At 44.3% G+C, this 13,513-nt stretch overlaps 1 protein-coding gene across 1 annotated transcript in view; it reads right to left on the bottom strand.

Annotated features, from left to right (window-relative positions):
- The window catches only part of LOC140489028 (guanylyl cyclase C-like), a 151,009-nt gene that overhangs the window by 39,126 nt on the left and 98,370 nt on the right, over positions 1–13,513 (bottom strand). Inside the window, exon 17 of the mRNA XM_072588267.1 lies at positions 12,676–12,808. Coding sequence (XP_072444368.1) covers positions 12,676–12,808 — 133 coding nt within the window. The remainder of the gene's footprint in view (positions 1–12,675; positions 12,809–13,513) is intronic.

Genomic DNA, 13,513 nt, shown 5'->3' with positions numbered 1-13,513 from the left:
ACTCCTCTAACCTGAAGAAAGTGAGAGGAGTTAGAAGAGAAGTTGTTCAGAGTGAGGATGAACTCAGCCTGGGGGAGGAGGGTGGTGGTGGAAGGAGGTAGACCATGCCATTTTTTCCAGGAAGCAGCGGAGAACCCCAAGACCATCCTGATAGGAGATAGATGTGTGAAGGGACTGCACATCCATGGTAAAGAGGAGGCAGTTGGAGCCCACAAACTGGAAATTCTGAAATTGACGTAAAGTGTCGTTGGAAGGGACTGGACAAGGGAATAAAAAATCAAGTCGAGATAGGAAGAGATGAGTCCTGTGAGGCAGGAACAGGCAGAAACAATGGTTTGTGGATTTTGGGAAGAAGATAGAAGTGGACTATGTGGGGTTGGGAGACTATGAGCTTGGAGGCAGGATGGGGAGATCACCAGATGAAATTAGGTTAGTGACTGTTGTGGTCACCTGATAGTCCACGGTGGGGTCAATGTTCGGGAGAGAGAAAGGATGAGGTATCTGAGAGTTGGTGCACAGTCTCTGCAATGTAGATGTTGGAACGCCAGATAACAATAGCACCATCCTTATCAGCAGGCTTGATTAGAATGTCAGGGTTGAATCTGACAGCACCAAGTGCAGTCAGTTCAGAGGGAGATAGGTTGTAATGAGTGATGGGGGTAGACAAATTGATGTGACCAATGTCACGTCATCAGCTCTCAATAAACAGGTCAAGTGCAGGTAAAAAGCCCAAAGGAGGGTTCCAGGAGGAGGGAGAGTGTTGACATGTGTGAAGGGGGCCCCCACAGCCCCTGGCACCTTCCCCTGCAACTACAGAAGGTGTAACACCCACCTGTATACTTCCTCTCTCCTCAGTATCCAAGGTCCCAGTCACATCTCCTAGGTGAAGCAGCGATTTACCTGCACTTCACTCAATCTAGTCTACTGCATTGGCTGTCACAATGTGGTCTCGTCTATATTGGGGAAATGAAGCATAGACAGAGCGACCACTTCGCAGAACACCTATGTTTCCCAGAGCTTCCAGTTACCTGTCCGACATCTCTGTCTCAGGTTTGCGATACTGCTCCAGCACAGCTCAGCGTAAGCTGGAAGAACAGTACCTCATTTTTCACTTGGGGACTCTGCACCCTTCTGGCCTCCATATCACATTCAAATGTTTTAGGGCTTGAGACATCCTCTCCCATATCCTTTCCCCAGCCCCCACACACCAGGCCTTGTCATCACATGGGCTGCTACCACACACAACCTATTACCAACCACTAATAATCCCCATTCATTCTCCCAAACTGTCCTTTTCCCACTCCTTTGTCTGTCCAACAGTTTCGCTCTCTCTTTGGGCTCCGTCACCACCTGTTGTTTACTCTCCCCCACCCCATCTTCTGCATAAAAGATGCTGCCTGGCCTGCGATGTTTTTCCAGCAATTTCTGTTTTTGAATGTGTTTTACCTTCCTCAGTATGGAGTCATGGGAGCATGGAAACACACCCTTCAGTCCAGCCAATCCATGCCAAACATTATCCCAAACTAAACATAGTCCCACCTGCCTGCTCTTGGTCCATATCATGCTAAACCTTTCCTATTCATGTACTTATTCAAATATCTTTTAAATATTATAATTGTGCCCATATCCACCACTTCTTCAGGATGTTCATTTCAAATGCAAACCACACTCTGTAATAAAAAAATTGCTTCTCACGTCTTTTTAAATCTCTCTCCCCTCTCCTTAAAAATCTGCCCCCTAATCTTGAAATCCCACATCCTAGGGAAAAGACACCTACCATTCCCGGTGAAGGGCTTATGCCCGGAACATAGATTCTCCTGCTTCTCAGATGCTGCCTGACCTGCTGTGCTTTTCCAGTGCCACACTTTACGCCGCTGATCTCCAACATTTGAGTCCTCACTTACACCTACCATTAATCCTATCTATACCCCTCAAGATTTTATAAACCTCTGTAAGGTCATCTCTTAACCTTCTAGACTCCAGTGAAAAAAGTCCCAGCCTATCCAGCCCTTCTTTATAATTCAAACCTTCCATACCCGGCAACTTCATGGTAAATTGCTCTGAGCCCTCTCCAGCTTAATAATAACCTTCTTATAACTGGGCGACCAGAACTGGACACATCTTCAACGTTTTGGTCATACATTCTTTCACCTCCATCTGTGGAAGTAGGAAGGGCCTCAATTTAACCCGGTCCCCATTTTCCTCCTTTCTGCCTATCTTCCTTTGTGGAGCTTCCTAATCATCAGATAGACTCTCCGTCTCTCAACCCTATCACTTCCATTCTGACATCTGCTCTCAAAGTCTACGTCTTTAAACAAGCCACTGGACATATAATCGTACGATGGTTCCAGCACTGGTGGAGGCCATTTGGCACACTGTGTTCATTCTAGACCTTTGCAAAAGCCACTCAGCCTTCTTTTACCCTAAGCCCTGCAAGTATATTCCCTTCAGGTAGTTATCACATTTTCTTTGGTTATGCCTCAGTCGAATCTGCCTCCATTATACCCTCCAGTTGTGCATTTCAGGTTTGGGCTGCCTGTGTAAAGGAGACATCCCTCTCATTACCATTGCTTTTTATGCTATTAATCAGTGTACACTCACTTTGGATCCTCCTGCCAATGGAAATAGTTTCCCTTGCCTATCCTGACTCTGATTTTGAACACCTCTGTTACAACTTCCTCCTTGACCTCTCTAGGAAGAATGCTTCCAGCCTCTCCAACCCATCCATGTAACTGTAATGCCTCATTCCTGGAATGTTTCTCAAGAATCTTACCTGCAGCCTCTCTCCCACAAAACATGACGTCCAGAAGTGGACACAACACCGCAGCGGAGGTCAAATCCGTGTTCTACACTGGTTTATGATCATTTCTTTGTTTTTGTACTGTATGTCCAATTTATAAATGGTGTGTATGTATACCCTCAGTTCTTCCTGTCCCTGTACCTCATCAACATGTTCGATTCACAAAATCTCAAGCAAATTAGTCAAACACAGTTTCTCCTCAGCAAGTGTGTGTTGGTGTTCTTCAGTTAAAACATTGTTGTCCAAGAGACTGTGAATTTTTTTAAGTACATTCATGAGGAGTGGGCCAGTGTTTATTGCCCGTCCCTAGTTGCCCTTGAGAAAGTGGTGGTGTTGTTGTCCCACATATTAAAAACTTTCCCATTGCCAAGGTTAAGTTGGCTTGCCTGTAGTTGCTGCATTTATCCTTGAATACTTTCTTTTTGTACAAGATGTAATGTTGCAATTCTGCAGTCCTCTTGTACCACTCTTCGTAACTAAGGAGGACTGAAAGATAATGGCCAGGGCCTTAATTTTCATTCTTACTTGTCTCAAGATTCTTGGCTTCATCTTATCCAGTTCTTGTGATTTATTAATCCAGCCTTTGTAACACCATCTCCTCTTTTGCAATCTTTACCTATCCAGTGTCCCACCTATATCCCATATCACTGTGATGTGTACAGAATTCTTCTACTTGTTAAAGATCAATGCAAAGTATTCATTAATACCTCAATTATGTCCCTGACTCCATGTGTAAACCCCCATTTTGATTTTCAATCTGCCATCTCTTCACTTCTTATCCTTTTACTCCTTTATATGACTTCTGGGGATTTTCTTCAAAGAAGACTTAATTTCTATGTTAGCAACCAATCTCTTGTCATGCTCTTTTTTTTATAATTTGATTTTTACTTTTCTGCTGAACATTCCACAGTCAATCTACATCTGGTTCTCAATGGTATTATCTGTCTCACAAATGCACCCTTTTTCTGATGAATCTCACTTTCTCTTTTGTCAACCAAGGAGCACTGGATTTCTTTGCCCTATCTCTCCACATTGTGGGAATATACCTTGACTATACTCAAACTAAACCCCTCCCTTTAAATTGGTTAGTTTCTGTTTTTTGCCAACCTTTAATTTCAATTTACCTGGACCAGAACCATTCTTATCCCAGTGATGTTGGCCATATACCAATTAATTATTCTTACTTCTAGGTGGTGGCATACAAATGCACTCAACAATGTAATGACTCTTGTATTTTTTAGCTGTTTTAATCATTCTTTCTTTGTTCCCTCAAGGTCCTCTCTGCAGAATGTGTTGCTCTTCTTTACCAATAACGTTACCTCTCTTCCTTTCTTTACTTCCCTGCTTTCATGAACACTTTATTGGAAGGACTTTAATGTCTTTTTCTGAACCAGGTCTTCGTTAGTGTCATATAATAGTTTCACAAGCCATCTCCATCTGCAGCTTATGACCTTACTCTGTACATTAACATAAATGGATATTAAACCAATTTTAGGCCCACTTCCTCTCACCCCACTTTGTACCTTATTATTTACTACTCTAGTACTCTCTCCAGCTTCTTGTGCGTCTTGATTTCTCTCCTAAATATTAATTCCTGGTTCATTTACCTCGGCAAAGTTAGTTTGAACTCTGCTCAATACCATTAGCAAGTCACCTCTAGAGGTATTGATTTGAATCTAGATGGTTAGAACTTTCCAGCCTGTATACATCTCATTCCCACAGAACCAGTCCCAGTGTCCTATCTAGTAGCTAGTGGTAGAGAATACACCATCATAACCCAGAGTCGGGTCACTGTTCTGAAATAACATGTAGATTTATGACATGATAGCAATAAGGACAACTATGTTTTGTCAGACATCTTTACTGGACAGATGCATCCGCTCATTCCAAAACCTCTGACGCATCCGCTCATTCCAAAACCTCTGTCTCCACCCACAGACTATATGCAACATCATGGAATGGATTGTGCCAATGTGACATGAATATTAACCTTTTCATAGGTGCATATAGTGCAGAAAAGACCTTTCGGCTCCTCAAGTCAGCACCGACACTGCCATTAAAAGTGATCTAATCCCAATTTCCCGCAATTGTCCCATATCCTTAAATATTATGACATTTGAAGTACTCATCCAAATATTTTTAACGGTTGTTACGTTTCCAGGCTCCACTTCCCAGACAGTGAGTACCAGAGTCCCATCAGTCACTGAGAGAAAAAGTTTTTCACAAACCCCCTCTGAATCTCCTATCCCTCAACCTAAAGCTCTGGCCTTTCGAGATTGACCCTTCAACAAGGAGAGCAGCTGCTCCCTTCTCACCCTCTCTATACCCCTCATAATCCTATACACCTCAATCATTTTCACCTGCCCCCCTCTCTGCTCTAAAGAAAATGATCTAAGCCTATCTAATCTCTCCTTCTGGATCAAATGCTCCATCCCAGGCAACATCCTGGTGAAGCCCCTCTGTGCCCCCTGTAGGACTCTGACATCCTTCTGGTCATGAGGTGACCACAACCGCATGAGGCCTGACCTGAGGCTCTGTACGACTTCTGCACTATCCTTTTTTTGTAAATATTTATTGAAAAATGTTTTTTATTCTTTTACAAAACAAAAACAAAAAGTTACAAAAGTACAGAAGGACAGAAAAGTAGAAATAATATCGTCCTATTATAGTATATTACAGTAATGTTGACAATAAACTGCCTACTATTCTACAGTTGACTCATATTTGCTTAACTTAGACCAGATTAGCACAAACTCAAATTAAATAAACATTAAATTACATACCACTAAAATTAAATTACACTACATTGTACTATATCATATTACTCCACTCGCTGCACCTTCATCAAGGCTCCTGTCCACAGGAGCAACAATGATTATACCCGTATTTACTAGGTCTCCCTCCCTGGGGTCCCCAGACCACCATATACGGCCCCTTGTGGCTATAAAGGCCCTAACCAGTGCAGCCGACAGATCTCCACGTCTATATAATTTAGACAGGGCCTTATAAAGTTGCTTCGTTCCATGGTGCACCATACTTGTCAGGTAATCTTGAGGGACATGCTCCATCAGAAGCCTGTGCCACCCTGAGAGACCTGGAGGCTTTTCTGATATCCAATTCATGAGGATGTTCTTCCTTGCACAGTGCGTAAGAATGTTGAATAACCTCTTCACGTGCTCACCCAAAGAAGGAAGATTCAGTAGCTCCAGTAGGAGGGACACCGGATCCTCCCTAACCTCCATTCCCAGGATCCCCTCCAGCTCATTCACTATGGCCCCATCAATATCCGCGGATCTTGGAACAGGACCAAAAGCAATGTGTAAGGGTACCAATACTGTTTTTACATTTTGGACATTTTGGGGAAGATACTTTCTTGAACTTTGCTAACCTCTCTGGTGCCATATGGACCCTGTGGAGGATCTTCAATTGCATGCTGAAATTTCTTTACATTCCCCCATCTATCCTCCCACACATCCAATGAGATTTCTTCCCCCAGCTCCTGATTCCAAATCTCATGGAGTATCTCCATATCCCAAGGCATTTCCTCTCTGCAGATGATATATGGTACTAACTGAGAGAGCGCCCACACATTGGAGCACTCGTCATTCTATATCTAACTTGTGGGGCTGGGTCAACAGCGTGGTCTTCTGTAATCCCTAACCTGGAAATATCGGAAAAGGTCCCAATTAGGGATTCATATTTCTGACATCATTGGCTAAAAGACATCAAGACCTCTCCCTCAAATAAATCTCCCAAACAGGAGATTCCTTTACCCTCCCTTGCTCTGAAGTTGGAGTCCATTGACCCTTGTGTAAATCCTGAGGCTCCCACTAACGGGGTGAACGGAGAACTCTTAAACAAATTGCCCTCACCCTGCCACATTATCCTCCATGCTTTTATCATATTTATGATAGTTGGATTCTCACAGTGTTCATCTAGCGATCTCATCTTATCCATGGTAAGTTTATGAGGGGACATCTCACCTGCGAGGCCTCTACATCAAGCCATATCGACTTCAAGTCATTGCGCACCCATTCACCTACATATGACAACAGAGCGCCTATTTGGTATCTCTTCAGATCTGGGAGGTCCACCTCCCCCATATCCTGTGGAAGCTGCAACTGGGTAAATTTAATTAAGGTGCGCCTACAGCACCAAATAAATGATCCATCTCACAAACCTCAACAGCATCTGTTTGGATAATAACAGCAGGAGCATCCTCATAGGATATAACAACCGAGGAAGAACATTCATTTTAATCAAGGCTATATGGCCTAGCCATGATATGGGTAGTCCCTCCCATCACTGCAAATCCTGCTTTATTCTCTCAAACAGCTGCACAAAGTTAGCTCTGTACAGTTGCCAGAAGTGACAGGTAATAAAAGTTCCCAGTTAGAGAAAACCTTTCTGCGACTATCTAAAAGGAAACTCCATTCTGTCCTCCAGCTTCGGTACCTCCACCAATCCCCTCACGGGCTTGTAAAGTTTATCCTGTATCCAGAAAAGCTGCTGAATAATTTAACTTTTTTGTATTAGCCGGGGTATGGACTTTTCAGGGTTAGCCAAAAACAGAAGGACATCGGCTGCATAGAGAGTAAATTTGTTGTCCCCCAACTCCCACCTTTGGTGCTTTTCAAAGTTTGGGAGAAGATTTGTAGCTCGGGTGCTCGTTGTTGTGGTTGTGCTCGCCGAGCTGGGAATTTGTCTTGCAAACGTTTCGTCCCCTGTCTAGGTGACATCCTCAGTGCTTGGGAGCCTCCTGTGAAGCGCTTCTGTGCAGTTTCCTCCGGCATTTATAGTGGCCTGTCTCTGCCGCTTCCGGTTGTCAGTTCGAGCTCTCCGCTGTAGTCGCCGGTATATTGGGTCCAGGTCAATGTGTTTGTTGATAGCGTCTGTGGATGAGTGCCATGCCTCTCAGATTTCCCTGGCTGTTCTCTGTTTGGCTTGCCCTATAATGGTAGTGTTGTCCCAGTCGAATTCATGTTGCTTGTCGTCTATGTGTGTGGCTACTAAGGATAGCTGGTCGTGTCGTTTCGTGGCTAGTTGGTGTTCGTGTATACGGATCGTTAACTGTCTTCCTGTTTGTCCGATGTAGTGTTTTGTGCAGTCCTTGCATGGGATTTTGTACACTACATTAGTTTTGCTCATGTTGGGTATCAGGTCCTTTGTCCTGGTGAGTTGTTGTCTGAGCGTAGCTGTTGGTTTGTGTGCTGTTATGAGTCCTAGTGGTCGCAGTAGTCTGGCTGTCAGTTCAGAAATGCTCCTGATGTATGGTAGTGTGGCTAGTCCTTTAGGTTGCGGCATGTCCTCGTTCCGCTGTCTCTCCCTTAGGCATCTGTTGATGAAATTGCGAGGGTATCCATTTTTGGCGAATACTTTATATAGGTGTTCCTCTTCCTCTTTTTATAATTCTGGTGTGCTGCAGTGTGTTGTGGCCCTTTTGAATAGTGTCCTGATGCAACTTCGTTTGTGTGTGTTGGGGTGGTTGCTTTCATAGTTTAGGACTTGGTCTGTGTGTGTGGCTTTTCCTGTAAACCTTTGTGGTGAATTCTCCGTTCGGTGTTCTCTGTACCATCAAGTCTAGGAATGGGAGTTGGTTGTCCTTTTCTTCCTCTCTAGTGAATCGGATTCCTGTGAGTGTGGCGTTGATGATCTGGTGTGTGTTCTCTTTTATTTCAGGGTCTTTTCAGATGGCCTCTGCCAGTGGTTCAAGTACCAAGGGACACAGTAGTGGTGACAGAGGACATCCCTGTTGGCTGCCCTTCGTCACACCAAAATTTCTCGATTTAACCCCATTCATACTAACCACTGCCTTGGGGTCTCTATATAACGCTGCCATCCACCTGGTGAAGGCCCCTCCCAGAACAAAACCATCTGGAACAGCAAAGAGATACGACCATTCCACCCATCAAAAGCCTTTTCTGCATCCAGGTTTACCACCAAACCTGGAATCATTGTCTGCTGACATATTTGCACTATATTCAATACCCAGCAATAATTGTTGGAGGAGCTGCAGCCCTTAATAAAACCCATCTGGTCCTCTTTTATAATAACGGGCTGCACCTTCTCCAGTCTCAGAGCCAACACCTTTGATAGAATTTTAAAATCCACATTCAACAACGAGATGGATCTATACAATAAGCAATCCTGGGGGTCTCTCCCTTTCATTAAATTAAGGGAGATATTAGCCTCCCTAAGAGAGGGCGGAAGACAGTCCTGGCTATACGAATGACTATACATCTCCTGCAGTGATTCAGCTAACGTGTGTATAAACTCCTTGTAAAGTTCACTCGGGACCCCAGCTAGACCGAGTGCCTTACCACCTTGGAGCTGCCTTATCACCCCCTGCACCTCCTGTACTGTCAGAGGTGTATTTAAAAGGGAGGCCTGATCTGCGTTTATATGGGGAGGTCCAAGTTTTCAAAAAAGAATTCCATTCTCACTTCTCCATCCCCACAGCCCTCCAACCGGTATAACTCCGCACATAATTCCTGGAATCTGGCATTGATCTTTCTTAGTTCATGAATGACAGTGCTAATTCTCTCCCTGAATGGACTGTGGAGCACTTTTCTTCCTAGCCAGGTAAGCCAGGTCCCTATATTCAAACAGGATTTGCTTTGCAAAGGAGACCCCCCCTCTTCGCCGCTTGTGTGAGCACTGAGTCCAGAGCAGCCCGGAGAGCCGTGACCCGTTGCAATTTGCCCACGGATGGTCTGGTGAAATATGCCAACTCGGCAGCCTTCAGCCGGGCCTCAAGCATCTGCTGCTGCTCTCCTCTCTGCCTCCTTCTCGTTGTTGAGTATGAAATAATCATTCCCCTTAAGAATGCTTTGGTGATCTCCCAGAGCACGGATGGATTACTGGCTGTACCCCAATTGATTGTCCCAAAAAACCCTGAACTCCCTTGTGATAAACTGTACAAGGTTGTCATCCTTCAACAGAAACGGATCCATGCGCTAGTGCCACATGCCTACTCCACGACGTTTGGTCTTAACATCTAAATATACTGCTGCATGGTCCGAATTAGTTATGCTCCCAATCCAGCAGGCTAACACCAAGTCCAGACAATCCTATGGAACAAAGAACATATCAATTCTTGTGTGGTACTTGTGTAGGTTCGAGTAAATGGTAAAGTTCCTCCCATTTGGGTGGAGGCACCTCCACACATCCACTAGCCCCAACTCCTCACACAAGTCCACTAACTGTCTAGACTGCCAACAGCCCTCTTGGCATCCTGTCTAACCCAGGTTCCATCAGACAGTTAAACTCTTCTCCTATAATCGTATGGCACACCCAAAGAGCCTGCATCTCAACTATAAATTTGAGAGGATGCGCCAGGGGACAGTAAATGTTCAGGATGCCATACTCTTCTCCATGTATCAGCGCCTTGAGAATGACAAACCATCCATGCTCCTCCTTGATTTGATCTGTCACCTGAAATGGGAGGTTCTTTTGTACCAGTATGACCACTCCTCTGCTTTTGGAGTTAAAGGAGGAAAAGAATACCCTATCATATTCCCCCAGCTGTAACTTCAGATGTTCCCCATCAGTCAAATGTGTCTCTTGCAACAGCACAATGTCAACCTTTTCCTTCCTAAGATTTGAGAGCACCTTTTTCCTTTTAATGGGGGAATGGCTCCCCTTTATATTCCAGGTGCCCCACCTGAACAGATCGCTAGCCATGACTGCACACTACAGCCCACAGATCCCCGAGAGGAAAAAGCTAATTCAATGTGCGACGAGTGGAGAAGAAACAGACTTTATCAAATCTAAAGTCCTTAAACACTACCAAAACTACTAAAACTAAAAAACTAACCTCTACTCCTAACCTAAGCAAATAAACACAAGAAACACAAATTTCCAGAGATCTCCCCCCTTGCCCATAGGGGGCATTCACTCCCAACCTCACAACCATCCTAACACATTCCAGCTCAAGCCACGCTCCAAACCCAAGCAATGGGAGAAAACACATTATTTATACTCTTAAAAGTTAACAATGAATCCCACTACTCCCCCTTCTCATCTCAACCCCTTACATCTTTATATCAAACGAGTAACCACTACTCACCCTGCAAAACAGAAGAATAGAATAACTAATAACCACCAAAACAGAATATAAAACATACCAGATTTTACACCAAAGCAATATCAAGCCTATAAAGCCCGAGACCCCAAAAGGGAAAAGAACAAAGAGAGAAAAAAAATTATATTATGCCATTGTCCGCACGCCTCGTTTCCTTCTTCCTCCTCGGTCAAAGTCTATCATTTCAGCGAGTTCAAAAATTCTTTCACTTTTTCTGCCAAGTCGAAGTTGCACATAGATCCCCCATAATTGAAACGTAGCGCTGCCGAGTACCTCAGAGAGTACTGAATGTTTAAATCTCTTATTTTTTTCTTTTACATCATCAAAGGCCTTCCTTTTCTTAATTACAGCCCCAGAAAAGTAATCAAAAAACATTATTTTCGAACCTTTATAAGTGAAGCCTGGAGATCTCTTCCCAGTCTTCTGGCTGTTTCTATTATTGGATGCTTTTTCTTGTAATACTGGAGTCGCACTAGGACCGGGCAGGGGCACTGGACCAGCCTGGACCTGCAAATCGCGATCAGGTAGACCCACTCCACACTCACCCGGCCTGACTCGATCTCCAGGCCCAGCATCTCTGGAAGCCACCTCTCGAGGAAATCAGCAAGGTTTTCACCTTCTTCAAGCTCAGGTAAGCCCAAGATCCGTGGATTCTTTTTCTCTGACCTCGATTTTCAAGCTCGTCTACTTGTTCCTGCAGGGCCCGGACCTGGCCTTCTATGGTTCGGATCCGCTCCTCGGAGCTCTTCGTTGCAGTCTCCGAGGCCATGGTCCTCTGCTCCACCGCCTCCATGCGCTGGTCCAAAGCCTGAATCTCCTGCTCATGCTTAGTCAGCATGGCAGCAATTGGCTCCAGCACTCCCTCGATTCTTTTCACAGCATTTTGCAAACTCCATTAGTAAATTCTGTTGCTCCACTGAACGTAAAGGCGCCGCCATGGGAGTCAAGGTAATGGCTGTGTGTGTGTCTGACATTGTAGGGGAATGCCCTGCCTACTGCACTTCCCTAGATCCCTTTCCTTCCAATGTCTTCATTTCAGCTCCAGATCTTCCAAATCCTAATTTAAAGGAGTTCTAGGTGCTCTACCTACTTTATACTGCAAACCTTCCTCAGCGGTGACTAATGTGGTGGGTAGGAGGCCATCTTGCCTGGGGTGTGGAACAGAGCCCAACACAGCAGACTGTTCAGACTGCTGCCATCGTGAATCCCCTGAAAGCAGTATCTTAACTATCCTTTCAGAACTATTCTTTTATACAACAAATGACATACTTGACCTTCGCACGTAGGAAGCAACATACCATCCTAGATTCAAGTAGGTGGCTAAAGAAATCCCTGACTATTGAATTCTCTACTGCTTTTCAAATCTTCTTTCGACCTTCTGTACAGCTTAGTCAGCCATTGTACCTGGCTCAGCTGCACTGCCCAGAGGAGTTATTATTCTCACCAGTATTCAGAATGAAATGCTGATTATTGGCAAGATACACTCAGGAGACGGTTGTGTTACCTGCCTTGTCCTTCTATACTGCCTAGGGTCACCCATTCTCTTTCTGTCTGAATACCCCTTAAATGCTGCAGGGGTGACCACAAAAGCACTCTCCAGCTCAGGCACATACTGCGATAATCAGATCTGAAATCTGGACCTCAAGCTGCACTTCCTGGATGCATGCAGCACCAGTGGAATTTCCCACTATTTCTTGTCTCAATTCAACCCTCGTAGTTAGTTTGGGATATTGTGACACTTGATAGAGTTAATGAATGGAAAGTTAGAATATTTTCTGTTTCTAACGCTCACCTTTCTGTGGCATGGCAATGGTGTTACACCCAAAGTCAGTAATTTTCACCACCATCCGACTGTCCACAACGCAGTTGGTGGATTTCAGGCTCCCATGCACTTCAATTTTGCTTGAGTGTAGATAGGACATTCCCTTAAAACCATAGCCAATAAATCAGTCAGTAATTGAAAGAAACAACAGCATGAAACATTCTTTGACCATAACTGAGAAAGTAGCACAATACAGATCATTTAAGCAGCAGCTGACAATTTCCTTGATAGATGAATTAGTTGCTCACTTGGGACAGCAAAGAGGGTGCATTACACTGATTCCAAACCTGTATCTATCCTGGAAGTGTTTGAAGGACTAACCCCATTCTGAACCTGCCCTGGGAGTGTTTGATGCGGGCAGTGTAGAGGGGTGTGTATGCTATTTCTAACCTTGTGATGTCCCTGTCGTGGAACTGTTTGATAGGGACAGTGCAGAGGAAACTTTACTCCATATCTAATTCCAAGCTGTACCTGTCCTGGCAATGTTTGATTGAGACATCATACAGGGATCTTTATTCTGTACTGCGACCTGTCTTATATCTGTCTTGAGAATGTTTGGTGAGGTTAGTGCAGAGGGGGGTTTACTCTGTATCTAACCTGTGTTTTTTCAATCCTGGAAGTATCAGTGCTGACACTTACTGACTAGAATAGAATGTTCTTTGGTGCAAATGTACCTGACCTTGCCAATGAGAAAATGAACACTTCAGCTCTGTAATGCTGTGAAGTTGCTCCAGGGCCCAATTCACACTTTTATTTAGTTCTCTATTCCACAGTTTTATGAATTTTAACTTTATTGATTTGAATTGAA

This window comes from Chiloscyllium punctatum, chromosome 18 (assembly GCF_047496795.1).
Source record: "Chiloscyllium punctatum isolate Juve2018m chromosome 18, sChiPun1.3, whole genome shotgun sequence".
Taxonomy (NCBI): domain Eukaryota; kingdom Metazoa; phylum Chordata; class Chondrichthyes; order Orectolobiformes; family Hemiscylliidae; genus Chiloscyllium; species Chiloscyllium punctatum.
The sequence above is the reverse complement of the archived record's forward strand: the minus strand, read 5'-3'. Positions and strand labels throughout refer to the sequence as shown.